The sequence below is a fragment of the Emydura macquarii genome, unplaced genomic scaffold, assembly GCF_026122565.2.
Source record: "Emydura macquarii macquarii isolate MOO-44397 ecotype Brisbane River unplaced genomic scaffold, CSIRO-AGI_Emac_v2 contig_2321, whole genome shotgun sequence".
Taxonomy (NCBI): Eukaryota; Metazoa; Chordata; order Testudines; family Chelidae; genus Emydura; species Emydura macquarii.
Window position 1 is genome coordinate 1671007 of NW_027132458.1, and position 17504 is coordinate 1688510.

At 42.3% G+C, this 17504-nt stretch overlaps 1 protein-coding gene across 1 annotated transcript in view; it reads right to left on the reverse strand.

The window, feature by feature from the left end:
- Positions 1-2175: 2175 nt before the first annotated feature.
- GLB1 (galactosidase beta 1) overlaps positions 2176-17504 on the reverse strand; it is a 64091-nt gene continuing 48762 nt past the window's right edge. The window contains exons 15-16 of the mRNA XM_067560881.1: positions 11453-11692; positions 2176-5124 (exon numbers count right to left, since the gene is read on the reverse strand). Coding sequence (XP_067416982.1) covers positions 4864-5124; positions 11453-11692 — 501 coding nt within the window. The 3' untranslated portion in view covers positions 2176-4863. The remainder of the gene's footprint in view (positions 5125-11452; positions 11693-17504) is intronic.

Sequence of the window (17504 nt, forward strand, 5' to 3'; positions counted from 1 at the left end):
CTAGCTGAGAGGGCATATAGGTGCATTTCTCCTTAGTTCACCAATCCAGGCACAGCAACCGTTCCTGGACCTCTACAGCCCAGTCTGATTGTTCTGCTTTGCTTTATACACATCTGATAAATGCAGTTATAAAACAAAAATGTTCCCCGGGCACCTTATATTTAGGTATTCTAAACCCACACTCCCCCCCCCCCCACTACTCTAAGTGCCCTGTCACAGCCCTGGTAGAGTTCCAGGCTGCTGTGCTTGTATCCCAACACTACCAAGGTGCTCTTAAGCATCCTTGAGACTGAGCAGGCTATAGCACTATTTCATTCCTTAGCCTCTCTGGCATGAGTCCTAGGACCAGGCTCTCTATTACCCCTCCAAAGAAATGGGACCCTGCAGCCCTGTTGCCTTAGGCCCCTAGGATCAGTGCTGACCCCCAAATTCCCCAATAGTTTAAGCACACGATTTCCTAGAGCTCCAATCTTGTGGGTGCTCTGCATTTACACTCCACCTCTTCCAGGACACCTGACAGTGAAGGCAGACAGACACACAGGCTTCGTAAAGGTTATTACATCCAACTGCCCTTTCCTTTAGTTAACACAAGAAATATACCGATCTAGACAAAACAGTGCAGTTGCATGCATTTCCCTGTCTCCGTTTCCTCATCACTTGAGCATTCCCTGGCTTTAGGTCAGAGTCGTCTAAGGAGTCTAGGATCCCTCCTCCTGCACATGACTTCTTCTCAGTCATGGAGCCTTTCTTCTCTGCAGTCAGTTCCCTCTTCCTCGGCAGGTAAGGACCCTCTGCCGTGAAAGCGTGCCCCTCCCCACGCTTCCTTGGTCTCTCCACCCAAGTTGCTCAGGGTACATCTAAAAACCAAAAGACCCCAGCACTTGAGCAAGTCTCAGAGCCTGGGTCAACTGACTCACACTCGTGCTGCTGAGCTAAAAATAGCAGGATAGCTGTTCAGGATCAGGCTGGAGCCTGGGCTCCGAGACTCTTTCCCCCCATCAGGTTCAAATCCCGGGGTTCCAGCCCGAGCCCGAACCGCTAAACTGATATTTTTAGCCCTGCAGCGGGATCCCGAGACCATTGACCTGGGCTCTGAGACTCACTGCTATGGGGTTTCCTTGCTGTGTAGACATACCCTTAGGCTCCGTTTTTTAACATCCAGTGTAAACACCTGATCTCTTTGTTCTACTTGTGGGGAAATTCCACTGCTCCAAACCCTAGTCCCCATGCAGGGAGGTTGGAGGAAATTGGATTTACGTAGGATGTGACCATCTCATCAAGGTTGAACAACTCTCCATTGTCCCTGGTCCAGGGGATACATCTCAGTGTATGCGCAATGTGCCCAGCCATTTGATGGCATCGTCATCAGCCAGGTGGAGAGCCAGTAGCTCGCCGCTGAAGTAAGTCAGTGGGCACTCGTCAAGGATATGCAACATAGTCTCAAGTTGCCCTGTCCTGTTCGAAATCAGTTCAGTGTTGACCACAGGTGCCTTGGCAGATTAAAACCTGGGGGACAGATGCTTCGGTCAGTGATGAGAGAGTGATTAACAACTGTCATCACTGACCATTCATTGTGCCAAGCAGATTCCACTGTCACATTCTGTGGTGCCATAAATTACCATAAAGGACATGTAGAAGACAGGCGAGCTGTCTGCGAACAAAGACAAGTCACTGTTCTCACGGAACTCAGACAGCAGCATGACAGAGGCCTTCTCATGGTGAATATAGGGTGGTGCTATGTTACTAAGTATTGGCAGCTATGGCAACAGAGTTGCACATGAAGTCCTGGTAACGATATTTGTTAAGCTCTATGTTGACCAACCTCACGTGAGATGAGTGACACCAGACAGGAGCGCAGTACTCTGCTGTTGGAACAGAAGGCAAGGGCTGACATTCTAAGCATCCTGGCACTCGCACCCTAAGTTGAACCAGCCAATTTTATGAGCCTATTGTTTCGAGTGCTGACACAGTCTGACACCATTTGGCTGACTCCATATGCACCGAGGGACTCAGTGATACAGCAATTTCATACGATCAACCAGAATTCTTAAGTTGTACATAGATTCCACAAGTGATCACATGCTCTCCTCATCTTTCTGCTTTCTCTTGCCCTCAGCATGCCTGCAATTCAGGTTCCTCTTTAAAGAAACAGGCTTTACTCACTTTGGATAAATTCAAAGGAAGCAATTTGATAGTTTATTAAAACATTTTAATTTCACGATCTCAATCCTTCGTTCTTTATGGCTCCTCCTCTCATGCAGTTTGCAAGGCTGAATTAAAACCAAAGAGGGAATAAGTGGAGACACAGACTGCTATAGAAAGCCAGCTTTCATTGTCAGCAATGACAAGAAAAGCTTTTGCATGGTTACAAACAAAAACGAGGCACTTACATCATGATTAGTAATTAACTGGAACAGAATGGAAGACACCAACAAGTGATTTGTAATATGTTCCCAGAGTAACAACAAAAACTATTTGACCAAAATCATCTTCTGTGGCATTGGACTATGGAAAATGAGAGCCTTCCAGCCCACATTAGAAAACATGATCACAGGCCTATTTGAAAGTCTCTCTTTTTAACCTTGCATTCAGGAGTCAATTTCATTGTTAACAATGCGTCACACATCACAGTTCCATGGATGTTCCATCTGGACAGCAATGAGACACTTAGGCCTTGATATCACTTGTACTATTGTAAATTAGAAGCAACTGCCTTTGAATCAATAGTGTTACACGGACATGAAGCCAGTGTAAAAGATATCAGAATTGGGCCCATAGGCTGTGTCTGCACAGGAGAAGTGAACCTATTTTTATTGACCACCCTGCACTGGTTTAAGCATAAATAGTTTGAGTTCACACTAGACATGTTTACTTGCAGTTTTGCTTCATGCTCACCAAAACCACTTAAAAATTCTGTCTAACCGTTTTTTGGACAGAAAATGCCTTTTTGACTACATGGGTTGTTGTTTTTTCCTGTTTTTGTCAACATTTTCAGGTTTAATGTCAAAACAAAAAATTCAGTTTGGAGATTTACAAAGAAAAGTTCATTTTGTTTTTATCAATTTTTCCCACAAGAAAAAAGTCATCATTTGCCACCCACCTCCTAATGTCCACTGCACCACAGTCAGGTGATATCTTAAAAGCAGGCGTCACTAGCCCAGGGATCAGGAAGTTCATGTGGCTGGGGGTGGGAGACAGGGAGTGACTCAGGGAATCAACCAAAACTGCATAAGAAAATCTGCGGCTGACAGTAAGGGGAGAGTCATGGGTCGAGACAGGAGCAGGGAAAGGCTGTCCAGAGGCTGAAGCCAGGCAAGAAAGAACTGGAGAAAGCTGACTGACAAACCAGCTGAGACCTGCAGAGACCAGACTTTGGGAGAGAACCTGGGATGGGGTCACCAGCCCTGGCGGGCCCAAGGAAGAGACCTAGAAAGAGAAAGAAGGACATACAATGACAGCAAGCCCAGGAAAGGGTGGAGGGAAAGCCTGAGAGAGACAGGTGCAGGGAGATGAAGCAAGGGATGTAAGTGGACTTTCCCTGTTTGCCTGTCACCAAACTAGAACCCAGAGTAGAGGGAACTGCTGGGCTCCCGTGGCACCAACTGGATGGAGGTGGCATGAAAATTCCTCTTCAACTCAGCAGTGACTCTAGGGGTACGGTAAGTGGATACCCTTGTGGAAAGGTACTATCAAGTCCAGGAAGGGGACTATTGAGCCCTAAGGAAGGGTGAAAAACCTTTTTAACCTGAGAAGGGCAAGCTTGTGTTGCCAACTCTTGGGATTTTATCAAAAGTCTTGTATTATTGGGTGTTCTTCTATGAGCCCCAGCTTTCATTAAAGAAATCTAACTCCCATGGCTGCAGACAAAAGCTCGAGAACGTGACTCAAGTGCACCTCAAAGACTCAAAAACCAGAAGCCAAAAAGGGAAAAAAGTTGTTTTTTCTTAAAGTCTCATAATTAAACCAAAATCATGATTTGGGGATGGGGTGCAGGCCTGACTCATGATTTTTGAATGCCTGTTTGTGGATTTGTTTTGTTAATTCCAAAAGGAGTGGACTTTGTCACTTAGCTGAAGGACTAAAACATGTCAGTGCTGGAAGCTGGCAGCCCTGAAGGGAAGACAGTGAGTTAGCAGTCCAAGGGGAAACTGAGGTAGACTCGTGACCAGAAGCCACTCGCTAACATCCACATCAGTGCTGTTTAAACCATTTCAGTTGCAATGCACCCAAGGTATCTATCCCACAATTCCTGTCACAGGGCCCAGAAGCAGCAGATTCTGGGAGATTTTCTAAAGGTCACTCATACACTGTCAGTGGGAGAAGGTCTGGCCATGCTGGCAATAAACCACTGCAGACTGAAACAGTAACCACACTAACCAGGTATTTAAGCCTGGAGGAAAGCAAGTCCAATCCAAATGGTATTTGGCGCACACAAACCCTTTGGAGCAGTTGTGTGTGAAAGTTAAAAGTTTTATAAGCGTGCTAGTGGGGCCACACAGTTCTTAGCAAGGTAAATTTCTATGTTAACAAGAGATGGTTAAATGACAAGTTGAAGAGGTTCCTTTTCATGCAGCCACAGTTTCCAAAGCTATCAGTTTACTAAGCCTTTGATGTTAAATATTATCTTTCATCTAAGTCAAGTCTCACACACAACAACTTATTCTAAAGTTAGAATCTTCACTTTTAAAGGAGACCCTGTATTTAGTATCTCCTCTTAGTAAACAGCTATGCTTTCCGTAGTTTGAAAAAGCTTCCACAGTTAAACATACCTATTAATTTTTAACACCAGAGGAGTGTAGGATTTGAGGATGTGGGGAAGAAAAGCAGAAGATAAGCAGAAGATAAGGACACATTCCTAAATAATCATAGAGGGTCCAGCCATAAATCTTTAGTGAACAGCTTCTGGGTGTTGCTTTCATACTGCAGTGTTGCATTGATGTCAGGTTTGTCTACAAATTCTATGACACATTTCTGGATGCCACAAGGAGACTGTTCCAGCTCCAACACTGTAATATTGTTCAATGATGATGAAACAAGGATGTTGCTTGGAACAAATAGGGTCACTTGAGGACCACGGACTGGCCAGTAACGACCGAGGTTAAAGCCATTGATCCAAATTTGTCCCTGCCAAAAGAGAAACGAAAAGCCATATATTTTAGTAAGTCAGATCAAAATTATTAAATTAATAGCTTATATAATCTTGAGGACAAGAACATCATGCTTCACACAGCGTTGGGCATATTGTATTTTGATCAGGCTAAAAAGTGCTAAGATTTAAATTCTGATCGAAACATACTTTAAACAGGCAAAACACTCTTAATTTCTTGATTAATTAAAAACAGTGTCAACATTTTAAAATGAGATGTTCAAAGAAAATATAACTTTACTAAAAAATGAAGATCTGAAAATAAACGATCAGTATCCATAAAACACCAAGTAGACAGAGAACAACTGTGTTCCAGACCAGCTAATACTTCTTGGGAAGCTTGAAAAAGTGACTCTTGGTGAGTTTGTTTTCATAAACACTACAACTGGAGACATTTGACAGCAAGAGAATTTCTGGATGTTGAGTTTGTGTCTCTCCTGAAGCCATTCTCTGCAGAACTCTGGGAAGCTCAGCCTTTTAGTTGTCAGGAGTTGTTCCCTTTAGTTTTATTTCAAGAGGGAGCTACATAATTTCCTCCCCTACCAGTCCTGAATCTTGCTTTAAGTTTCAGGTTAAAACAAACCTGAAAACAAATGATATTTTCTTAAAGTTAACCGGTAAATGGAGAGAAGGGGGACTTATTGAAAAAGAGCACTGCACGAAGGAAGTCAAAGTTTCTGTGTAAAAAAAAGTAATTTATTTGTAGCTTGTTTTGGAACCTCAGATTTAGTTGAGATGTTTTCTATCCTCAAAGTCTCTATGGCAACAGGAGAACTTGTTAAATGGCATCACAAAAGAGAAACCTGAGCAACTGTGAAGAAAAAGGGACATTTTAGTTAGACTGTTTCTGGTGGGTTTTGTTGTTTTTTGGTTTGGTTTGGTTAAAGTAAGGTTCCAATGACTACTAAGACTTAGGGGAAAAAAGACTCTTGTTAAAATTTAAAGACCTGGACCACTTCTGGTAATTCAAGATCTCACACAATCATCTGAGACATCCAAGAAGCCCTCTGGCAAAGAGAGAGATGACTTGACATTATTGATATTTCTATGTAAAAAACAAGCTTAATAAAGCCTTTAAAGCAGCAAAAGTTTCCACAAGCTCATATTTTTAGGAAAAAATCTTTGTAGGTCATCTTTAAAACTGTGAAGTTTCATACAGTTTCAATAGAATTGTAAACGGATTTGCATTCACTCAAAACTGAACCTGGACATTTTGACTAAGCTGGGCTGTTTTGAGTTCATAACAAAAAGGAGAGTTCCACGTTTTTGAGATTTAACATGACACATGGCTCCATTCTCCTGCGAATGCCCTTTCTGTGTTAGTCAGCTATCGAGTCAGAACACTGGGACTTAAATAGATGAGAATGCAACAGGAGAAGATGAATTAAAGCATCTGTTTTCCCCCATATAAAATATCCTTAGCAGTTAAAACTAGGAAAGAAAACTACAAGATGGCATAAAGGCAGAATGATGACTAAATAAAAGGGATTTTAGAAGGCATTAGGAAGGTACAACTTTAACAGCATGGTTGGTGGCTTCCAAAAGAAGTTAGTATGTGTGAAAGTGGAATAAAAATTAAAGGTGAAGAAAATGTAGTAAAGTCTTTCCAACATAGATCATTAGTAGAATACTAAAAAGAAACTGTTATATTGCAGTTGTGGTTCCTGTAAATTCATTTAAAATCTGTGTGTCAAATTCATAATTTTTCTCAAAGGGATGGTAAATTTGCAAATGAAGGTGAGTTCAACTTTCCATATCTGTCTATGTGACCTAAGATCCTATCTTGCTCAGTTCTGCCAAGTTAATAAACTTCAACCTCAAACTTTTTTTTATCAAATTAATCTCATTCTGTGGCTTGTTTTTGCAGTATGTAGGGGAAAAGAAAATAGACATGATTATTCTGCCTCAGTGCTTTGCTTCTGTGATTGTTTTAGGGCAAAAGATGGCATTAGAATTGCTGTAAGTTACTGTACCACACACAAGATGAATTCATTACTGTAAAATACGCTCTAGCTCAACGAGAACTTGTGGGTTGGTGCAGGAATTAGTATGTGAAATTCTAAGTCCTGTATTATACAAGAGGTCAGATGAGATGATGATAATGGTCTCTCCCCCTTCTGGGCTTCAAGTTTGACTATTTACGTCATACAATTTCTTGGAAAATATGAACACAAAAGTAAATTTGAAAGGAGCCGTTCTTAAGTTTACAGTTTGTTTATGCAACATGGTTATGAACTTATATGTCCATATATTTCCCCAAATCTATTAATTTACAACATCTATACAGACTAAATAATATGTTACACAAGATAAAAATGGAAGAGCCAGCAATTAGAAATAGAAAGCTTCCTTTATAAGGCTAGATATTGAACTAGAATCTTCTGCTGAGTGGTGAACAACTATCTCAACTCTGAAAACCCTTTTTAACCCATACTAGTAAGTTCTGCAACACAGCAGTCTCTGAACCACTGGTTTTTGTTTTAAAAGATACAGCACACTTGATATGCTTCAATACAGTAATGACTTACTTCTGCACTTAGTCAATTAAAGCCTGAGCAATATTTTAGGAGTAAATTCAATGCCACTGACAGGTGCTAGATTGACAGTCTTAGACCTTTAAAAAAACTTTATCTTCATTGTTTTTATATAAAATATAAACACGTAATGAAACAAAACGTATATAAATTAATATACCCGAGGGAAATAGCATATAAGGAACAAAATTCAACATTCATTCTCTCTAAAACCTGTGGAAAAAACAACAAAAACAAAACAAACAAAAAACAACCTGTAGAGATCATACAGGGCATCAATTATTAAAGTGACTGAGTAGATAAATAAGAGAGAACATAACCTACGAGTATCAGGGACTGATATATACTAAACTGCAAAAAAGTATCCAATAGTTTCATGTTTGACCAGACATCCTCATTTTTTTTCTCTCAAGTGTTACTATTAGACAGAGTAATTTTTTTCATTAACGCATTAGTAGAGAGCTCATTAAGCCAGTCTGTGTATGACAGAGGAATTGCAGAGTTACACTTTCTCAAAATAACTCTTTTGGCTACTAAAATAGTCACTGCAATCCATTTTTTAATTTAACAGCAGAAAACTATTTTCAACTTCTGCCAATACTGTATTATTTCATGTCAGAAAACATGTCAGAAAAACCATTAGCACATCCATGGTTATGTATATATAGTGTACCATGACACCGTATCGGGTGAGCATATGGAATCTTTGGCCAGGATACTAATTCTACTGAATTTGCAGGAATCTCCCAAATCACATTAATGTTATTCATGGCAAAGACAGAAAAGTCGTAAAAACTACCTAGGGAGCATTAGCTGTTGGCACTTTTAAATGGTTCTATCACAAACCAAAACCCTGGATCTAAGCTCATCTAAAATTTGAGTTAGTAGATTTTGGTATACAAATCAGAATTTAGCAGTTGGCCTTTATTTCGATTTGTGGCCTAAACGAAAGCTCTGGATCCTGTGAATGGCCTGAACTTTGAAGAGTGAAAAATCCAGATCCATGTTTTCTTTTGTAAAGATACATTATTGTGGTCATTCTACTTCCTTCTTTGTAATATCACACACCAAGCTCTTCTCTAGGTGTGAGATGAGCCGCAAATTAGCAATTCACAACTGCTGTACCTGCATCTGTGCAAACCCCAAGCGCTGCCAAAGAAAGTCATGACTTGTATCACTTGCCAGTGTAACCCTCAACCCATGCAAAGCATTGCTTTTCTTGACTACAGTTGGGACTTGGGCTGGTGCAGCTAAACAGGTTGCTATGACCGAATCCCAGGACAGCTGGGGCGTACCTAGTCCAGCATTAGGCATCTCCACTGCTCCGGTTTCCTCCCCTCAGACACTGCTGCAGTGATGGCATGCAGAAATCTTCACTGCATTGCAGCACTGAGGTGACTTAACTCTGTGGAGAACTTCCCCACTTCCGGAGCATCAAAAATAAAGTCCAGTGGCAACACACACATCTTCTGCCCTACATTCTTCCAGGTCACAGCAGTTCCTTCCCAGGGTGTCTCAATCAATCTTCAGCCTTCCACCAGGCTCAGCTTCCTGCCCTCCAATCCATCTTCCCATTGGGTAGATGTCCCACATCCCATAGTAGCAGCATAGAAGAGGACCAATGCTCACCTTCTCCTACAGGTTGCCTCTTATAATTGGGCTATCTGCCCCGTCACTCAAGCTCTAGCCCTATCCTTCAGTTTCCCCCAGAGCATTTTCCTCCAGAAATCTTTCTCTGGCTTCCCCTGTATATAAACCTCCTTTCCCAGGATCTCTCAGCTGAGTCTTCTCCCAGCAGGTTTTATTCCTCGGGCCCCCTGCCAGGGAGCTATGGGGAACCTTCACCTTGCTTATGCTTTCTCCCATCTCCACTCTTAAAATGGGCTATTGGCTCTCCTTATATACGCTGACTGGTCACTTCACTGCCACCCCCCTGACTCATCCCCTCAGCTGGGAGAAATTTTGGGCTTGTCCACACACAAAACTTGTACTGCTTTTGCCATACCAATATAGATCAAGTGGTACAGAGCCTGGCAACCCGCCTGAACCCAACAGGCCCGACTACATGTGTGGGGTTCGTGGCAGGTCGAGTTGGAAAACGAAGTGACGCTCTCGGGCTTGGGTCGGCTCTGATCGCCTCCGCCTGCCTGTGGGGTTGGCATGGGAATCAGCAGCCGACCGGAGATGGCCTCGCAGCTGCTGCTACACCAACCCTATGGGAAGGGGGCAGCTGGAGACAGATCGTAGGCACAGAGAGTGGAGTGGGAAGACCCCACCAGGACAACCTCAGCCCCACACGACAGCACTGACACAGGTTTGGGACCGGGAAGGCCAGGTGTGTTGGGTTTGGGTTGGGTCTGAAAATGACTTGATACTTTTGGATTGGGCTGGGGTCTGCTGTGCTCAGGTTGAGTTAGAGTCCAGGTTGCGCTTGAAAATTAGGCCTGGGAAGGTCTAAGGTGGTAGAACCCGCTTAATGTGGATGCAGTCATGCTGCTATAAAGGTGATTATAGCAGCATAGCTTATTCCCACAAGGGAATTGGAATCTGTATTTTTATACAGCTATAGCTGCATTCACACTTGGGAGGTTGCTCTGATGTAACTACTTTGATGGTATAAATATCACCCCCATCAAATCCGTACAAGAAAACCAAACCAGAAGTGCAGGTCAGGAAGGCCAAGCCTTAGAGCAGGCACACTGGGACATTCATGTGCCCTATGATCAGTGAACTGCTATTCCTAGGTATCGACAAAGCCTAAGTATTTAAGAGTCCATTTTTAAAGTGAGGACCCTGTTTAGTAAGGGAGGAGGAAATAGAGTTGAACTATGTAGGGGACGAGGAAACAACCATTGGGGGAGGATGCTAAACTAATCCAAGTGATTTCCTTGAGAAGATAGATAACTGCTGCATGCCACCAACTTGTGTGCAGTTTCTGCTAGAGGGGGCATTAAAATGGGAGTTCTAAATCCCTACAGAAATTGGGGCTTGTAATCAAAAAAAGAAATGGCTCAGCTATGCTATGGTGCAATTTCCAAAAGCACTTGGCATTGGCCTCTGTCTTCACCCTCTGAAGTCAGTACTGGAGATTTCCTCTGGGCTAGTGAGTCTCCTCTTCTGACTCTGCCAGAAGCGTGTGCTTTGTTAATGAGCCATTTTTAATTCATTTATTTTCTTTACAAAAACTAGAATCTCCATACAAGATACTGGTTTATCTTCTCAGCTCATCAACATGAAGAATTTTTCTAGTGCCACTTCAGCAATTGTGTCCTCCCCTCTTGGCCAAGATGCCAACTTCCAGTACCTCATTTCTCCGGAGCAATCTTTAAAAAGCCTGATTTCACTTCCCTTCGCCAGAGGGCAGCTCTCTCCCCCTCACCCAAGAAAAAAAGACCAAAACTGAATGCAGTATTCTAAATAGGCCTGACCACACTTCTTTATGTCCTACATAGCTGCATACTTACGTTGTACATCACTTGCCTAGCCAGCATTACTGAACGACTATTTAACATGAGCGTCCGGCATCATAGTTTGCTATTCCCAGATTTATTCAAGATTTAGTTAAAACATATGATCCATAGACCAGTCACTTATAAGATCCCAACATCTCTGAAAATCATTTGATATATGTGAATGACCCTTTAAAACTACCACACTGTTGTTACCTAACCCCACCCCCCGACCCCAACTGACCTTTAATAACAATTTTAAGATGGCTTTGGAATCAGATTCAGGTTTCTTTGCTAAACTTATTAGAAAAAAAGAAATCTACCTTTGTCCAGCCAGGAAACTTGATGAAGGTGTCTTGAGGTAAGTCTGGGATTCCACTGGGAATAGAAAGTCTGCCAGTGTAAAAAGTAGGTGCTGCATAACTTGAGGGATTACCACCAGATATCTTTGATTCATCACCTCTGCTGTTTAGGCCATGGCCCACCACACTGTCTATGTCTAGAGGGTATATCTCCCAGTCAACGAGTGTAACTTGACCAAGTGTTAAGTTTGAAACTAGACCCTGCAAAGAGATATAAGGTGTTAAAAAGAAAATGAATCTCATTACAGTTATTTATCTGCAATTGTCCTGAATACAAAACAGGTAAGAGAAATGAAAATTGGGCTGAACTACTGTAGTCACCAATACTGCCAACCCCAAGTGTTCAAAACTCATGTGTCAGGCCCACCAAAATGAATGACAGGCTTAAAAAAAACCCCAAAACAACCATCCACCCACCTTAAATAAACCCTCTCATTTTTATTTGCTTTCTGGTTTTTGTGCCTTTAGGATACACTTGGGTCACATTTTCAAGCTTTTCTCTGTAACCAGGGGGGCTAGAAAACTTGTGTTAAAATAAAGCTGAGATTTTCACAATCATGAGATTCCAAGAACGGGGGCATTAAGAAACTCACAAGAGCAGGTAACACTGAGTCATTATACACACTAATAGAGAGAACATTATTTGCTTCCTGTAGAACTACTGTAGCTCATACACAGTATCACAAAGTCATGGCTTCAGGGCTCACTCTGAGCCCCATAACCAGCGAAGTACGTAAGCACATGCTTAACTTTAAGCATAGCAGGCCATTTTACTTTAATGAGACTATTTGTCTGCTTAACATTAAGCACGTTATTAAGTACCATGTTGAAGTGACAGCAGATTTCAGAGGTAAATTCAGGAGGAACTAGAAGTTTGCTAATAGAAATCAAATCCTCTCCTACCCCCAAAAGTTGTTACAACAGTTTCTATTACCGTGCTTTACACTTAGTCATACCAATATAAAATCTTCCCTTGTAGACAAGGCCTAAGGGGTGAATTTAAATTGATACAGCTATATCTATACCCATTGTACTCCTTAAGTAGACATGCTTATTCCAACATTAGAGTGGTCTTTCAGTATAGCTTGAACCCCTTCCCAACCGACATAAGCTAAACTGAAAAAAGCCACTCTTATATCCGAATAAGAGTGTCCACATAGGGGATTATACTGGTAAAGCTTTCCCATGTAGACAAGCGCTTATGCTAATAGACAGTCTGAATTCAAGTCATGCAGTATACCTTTGGTCAAGTTTCCTAAACTTGATTGCCTATATCCATGTTTAGGCACTTATATAAGGACTAGTCTGACTTTCAAATAGTACTGAGCACCTGCCCCTCCTATTGAACATTTTGGCTTTGTCTTGATCTGCACCTTTCTAATGTGTATAAAAATAGAGAGGCAAATTTTCCAGGTAAGGTACAGCACAAGATGCAGGAGGCTCATACAACCACAATAGATCTGCTTCCTTCCTTTGTTTCCTTCAACAACAAGACACAGATCAGAAAATGCAAAACACCAGAGATATTTTAAACTACTTCCCCAAAATCTAGACACTTAATTCCATTTAATTACACATGGTCAAACCTTATATCAGAAAAGGAAACACAAAATCTATTTTTGCTTAAAAAATGCAAGAATTTATGCAAGTCACAGCTCCCTCAAGTTTAGTTTTGAGGACAAAGCTATTAAAAAAAAATGTTAATTTCTCTTAGTTTCCCTAACTGATATTGTATAATTGCCCCCAATCCCTGGTTTACCGAAGCAGAGACAATCCCCTGTGCAAGAAGCAGTATTACACGTTTTCCATAGGTATCTGGAAAATCCTAATCTCTTCTCTATGCAAGGATCTCACTTCTCTGTAGCCTCTGGTGCACGCATGGGTTTCTCTTCATATTGTACATCTCAACTGAAACTGCTTTCATGCTGAATATTTAAAGGCTGAATCCTTGATTTCTGTGAAAAGCTCAACTCAACACCAGGTTGCAAGCACAACTCTCTTCTCCATAATTTAGCTTCTAAATTCTATTTTGTTATCTTAATCTAGTTCCCAGTACGCAGGGGACACATTTCCCAGACTGTCAAGCCAGTGGCGTACTGTGGTTCTCCAGTGCCCAGGGGCCAATGCTTGCATTTGCGCCCCTTTCTGTCCTTCTCGTAGCAATATTTTCGAGCAGCTCCTGGCTGGAGGGAGCTGGGGTGGGGAGGTGAAGATGGAAACCTCAGTGCTGCTGCGGGAAGGGAGGTGAGCAGATCCCTCCAGGCCAGCCATCTCTGCTCCTCTCCCGGTTGCTACAGCTGCACCCGTTGCTGGCTTGGTGAGTAGGGCAGGGGACAAAGGAGGTCATGCTGCCGTTGCCCGTCAGCCCCATGCACAGCCCCACTCCCGCTCCTCCTCCTCACTATCAAACAGCCGCCAGAGTATGCCTGGGAGACAGAGCAGCGCAGGCAGCCGGGGGATGTCCCCGGAGCATGGTCTGCAGCGCCTGGTGGATAGAGCTCCCTGGCTGCCCCAGGGCATTAGCATCCCTGCAGGAGGTCGCAGGAGCCCAAAAAGTGGAGCTGCAGGCACACCATCCAGTCCCACAGGCCGCCAATGCAGGCGCAGCTTTGGGCCCTGGTGTCTGTTCTCCAGGCCTGGGTAGCTGCTGATTTGCAGCGTCGCTTCTCCCATGTAGAACTCTGAAGGGCCTGGCCGGTGCCCTGGGGCCATGGCCCCCTCCTGCTCCCTGTCAGTCTGCCACTGCTGTCAGCACAATTGTCACTCTTCTTGGCAGTAACAGTGTGGAGGCAAACAGCTGAGTGAGTACATGTCCCAAGCTACTCTCATACCCTTCAGATAAAGGGTGATGCACACTGGCAGGGTAGCACAGATGGAACTGGCTCTACGGTTGCCTGCTACACCTGTTCAGAAGATAAAGAAAGGACTTCAGTCTCCAGGACTCTTAGACCACCAGCTTCCACAAGCACCACACACATGCACGTTTCGCCCAGTCTAGGATTTAAAGGTGTGTTGTTAGATCTTGCTATCTAGCTTGGCCTATCTAACACATTCTAAAACTCAAGACGGAAGAACCCAAATTGTACTTCAACATATGCTAAACTTGTGAAAGCCGGGAGCCTATGCAGCTTACCAGGTATTGAAGCACTGCTTCCTTTGTCCTAATTAGAGTTTTACAAAGTTAGTTAGATCAAGCTAGCTAACAGACTCCAGCACTACACCCTTAGCCAGTCTAGACAAAACCACAGACAAACTTCCAAAACTTCTCTCAGAACCATAAGTACCTAGTAACTAGACTCCTTTAGCTAGGCTTTTCCAGAGTGGCTGAACTGACGGAGCTAAAGGAGACTAAGAGGTACATACACAAGACTTTCCAGGACACAGTAAAGTGGTCCCACCCACAGTCTGGCAGCTGAGGAGGATGAAAAAATCTTGGGGAAGGAGAACATCAAGCTGGAGTTGAAGGAAATAATCCCATATGTCGTCATGGTTTTCTCTTGCACTGAGGATAAACCTCTAGGGGAAGGGACCCGTTATTAGGAACGGACAATAATAGTAATAGGGGATTCAATTATTAGAAATACAGATAGCTGGGTTTGTGAGGACTGGGGGAACCACAAGGTGAATTGGTTGCTGGATCTCTCAAGACATCTAGACAGACGTATGTGCAGTGCTGGGGAAAAGCTGGTGGTCGTGGTATGTGTAGGTACCAATGAAACAGGGAAAGCTAGGAAAGAGGCCCTGGAAGCAAAATTTAGGCTGTTAGATTAAAGTCCAGGACCTCCATGGTGACATTCTTTGAAGTGCTTCCAGTTCTACATGCAGGGCCAGTTAGACAGGCAGAAATGCACGGCTACAATGCATGGATGAGATGATAGTGTTTGGAGCAGAGATTTAGGTTTATTAGGAAATGGGGAACCTTTTGGGAAAGGACGAGCCTGTACAAGAAGGATAGGGTCCACCTAAACCAAGACAGAATCAGATTACTGGCAATGTAAAACGTAAAAAGGTCACAGAGGCGTTTTTAAACTAAGAGGTGGGGGAAAGCCGACAGGTGTGTAGGAGCACACAGTTCAGACAGAGACATCCTTAGGGGAGGATCTATTAACAGGGATTCTCTATGTCCTGGGAAAGAGACAAGGATAGAAGTTGATAAAGGACAGGTAAGAGATGAAGAGAGAAAGTAAAGCAAAAAAGGAGTTCAATTCAATTACACCACAGGAAGGCAGACAACTAAATATTGATACATTTTATAAATGCTTGTATAAAAATACTAGAAGTCTAAATACTAAGATGGGTGAATTTGAGTGCCTGATATTAAATGAGAATACGATAATCAGTGGGACATGGTGATATCAAGTACAAATGAAACACGAATGATGATGTAGGTCTTGCTGGTGGAACAGTGGCTCTATATGTGAAAGAAAGCACAGAATCAAATACAGTAAACATCGTAAATTAGTCAAATAGTACCACAGACTCTCTATAGATAGAAATTCCATACTTGAATAATAAGAGCAGAGCCGTAGGAATATACTATCGACCACCTGACCAGGGTGGTGACAGTGGTTGTGAAATACTCAGGGAGATTAGAGAGACTACAAAAATAGAAATCCCAGTAATAATGGGGGATTTCAACTATTCCCATATTGACTGGGTACATGTCATCTCAGGACGGGATGGAGTAATAAAAAGGTACAGTCACAAAAGTGACATGCCTGCAAGCTGCATGGAAATTTTTAAAAACACCATAATAGAGTCTCAAACTATATGCATACCCCAAATTAAAAACAAAAACAAACAAACAAAAAAACCCACCAAGAGGACCAAAATAATGCCAAACAACAGAGTGAAAGAGGCAGTTAAAGACATAAAAGATGTCCTTTAAAAACTGGAAGTCAAATGCTACTGAGGAAAATAGAAAGGAGCACAAACTCCGGCAAGTCAAGTGTAAAAGTATAATTACACAGGCCAAAAAAGAATTTGAAGAGCAACTAGCAAATGACACAAAAACTAACAGCAACATCTTTTTTTAAGTACATCAGTTGAAGGAAACCTCCTAACAATTAGTGGGGCCACTGGATGATCAAAGTGCTAAAGGAGCACACCAGGAGGACAAGGCCATTGAGGAGAAGCTAAATAATTCTTTGCATCAGTTTTCACTGCAGAGATTGTGAATCACAACCGAGCAATTCTTTTGAGGTGACAAATCTGAGAAACTGTCCCAAATTGAGGTAGTTTTGGAACAAACTGATCTATTAAACAGTAGGAAGTCACCAGGATGAGATGGTATTCATCCAAGAGTTGTGACAGAACTCAAATATGAAACTGCAGAACTATTAACTGTGGCAAGTAACCTATCTCTTAAATCAGCCTCTATACCAGACAACTGGCAGATAGCTAAAGTAATGCTGATTTTTTAAAAAAAGGCTCCAGAGGTAAACCTGGCAATTAAAGGCCAGTAAGTCTAACTTCAGTGTCAAGCAAATTGGTTGAAACTATCAGAAAGAGCAGAATTATCAGACACGAAGATGAACATGATATGTCAGCGAAGAGTCAACGCGGCTTTTGTAAAGGAAAATCATGCATCATCAATCTATTAGAATTTTTCAAACTTTCCCAACTAATGTGTGGATGATCCTATTGATATAGTGTACCTGGACTTTCAGAAAGTCTTTCATAAGGTCCCTCATCAAAAGCACTTAAGCAAAGTAGGCAGTTAAGAGATAAAAGGGAAGGTCCTCTTATGGATCAGTAACAGTTAAAAGATAGGAAACAAACAGTAGGAATAAATGGTCAGTTTTCACAGTGGACAGAGGTAAATAACAGGGTCCCCCAAGGACCTGTACTGGGATCAGTATTGTTCAACATATTCATAATGATCTGGAACAAGGGGTAAACACTGAGGTGGCAAAATTTGCAGATGATACAAAATTATTCAAGACAGTTAAGCCCAAAGCTGACTGTGAAGAGTTACAAAGGAATCTCACAAAACTGGGTGACTGAGAAACAA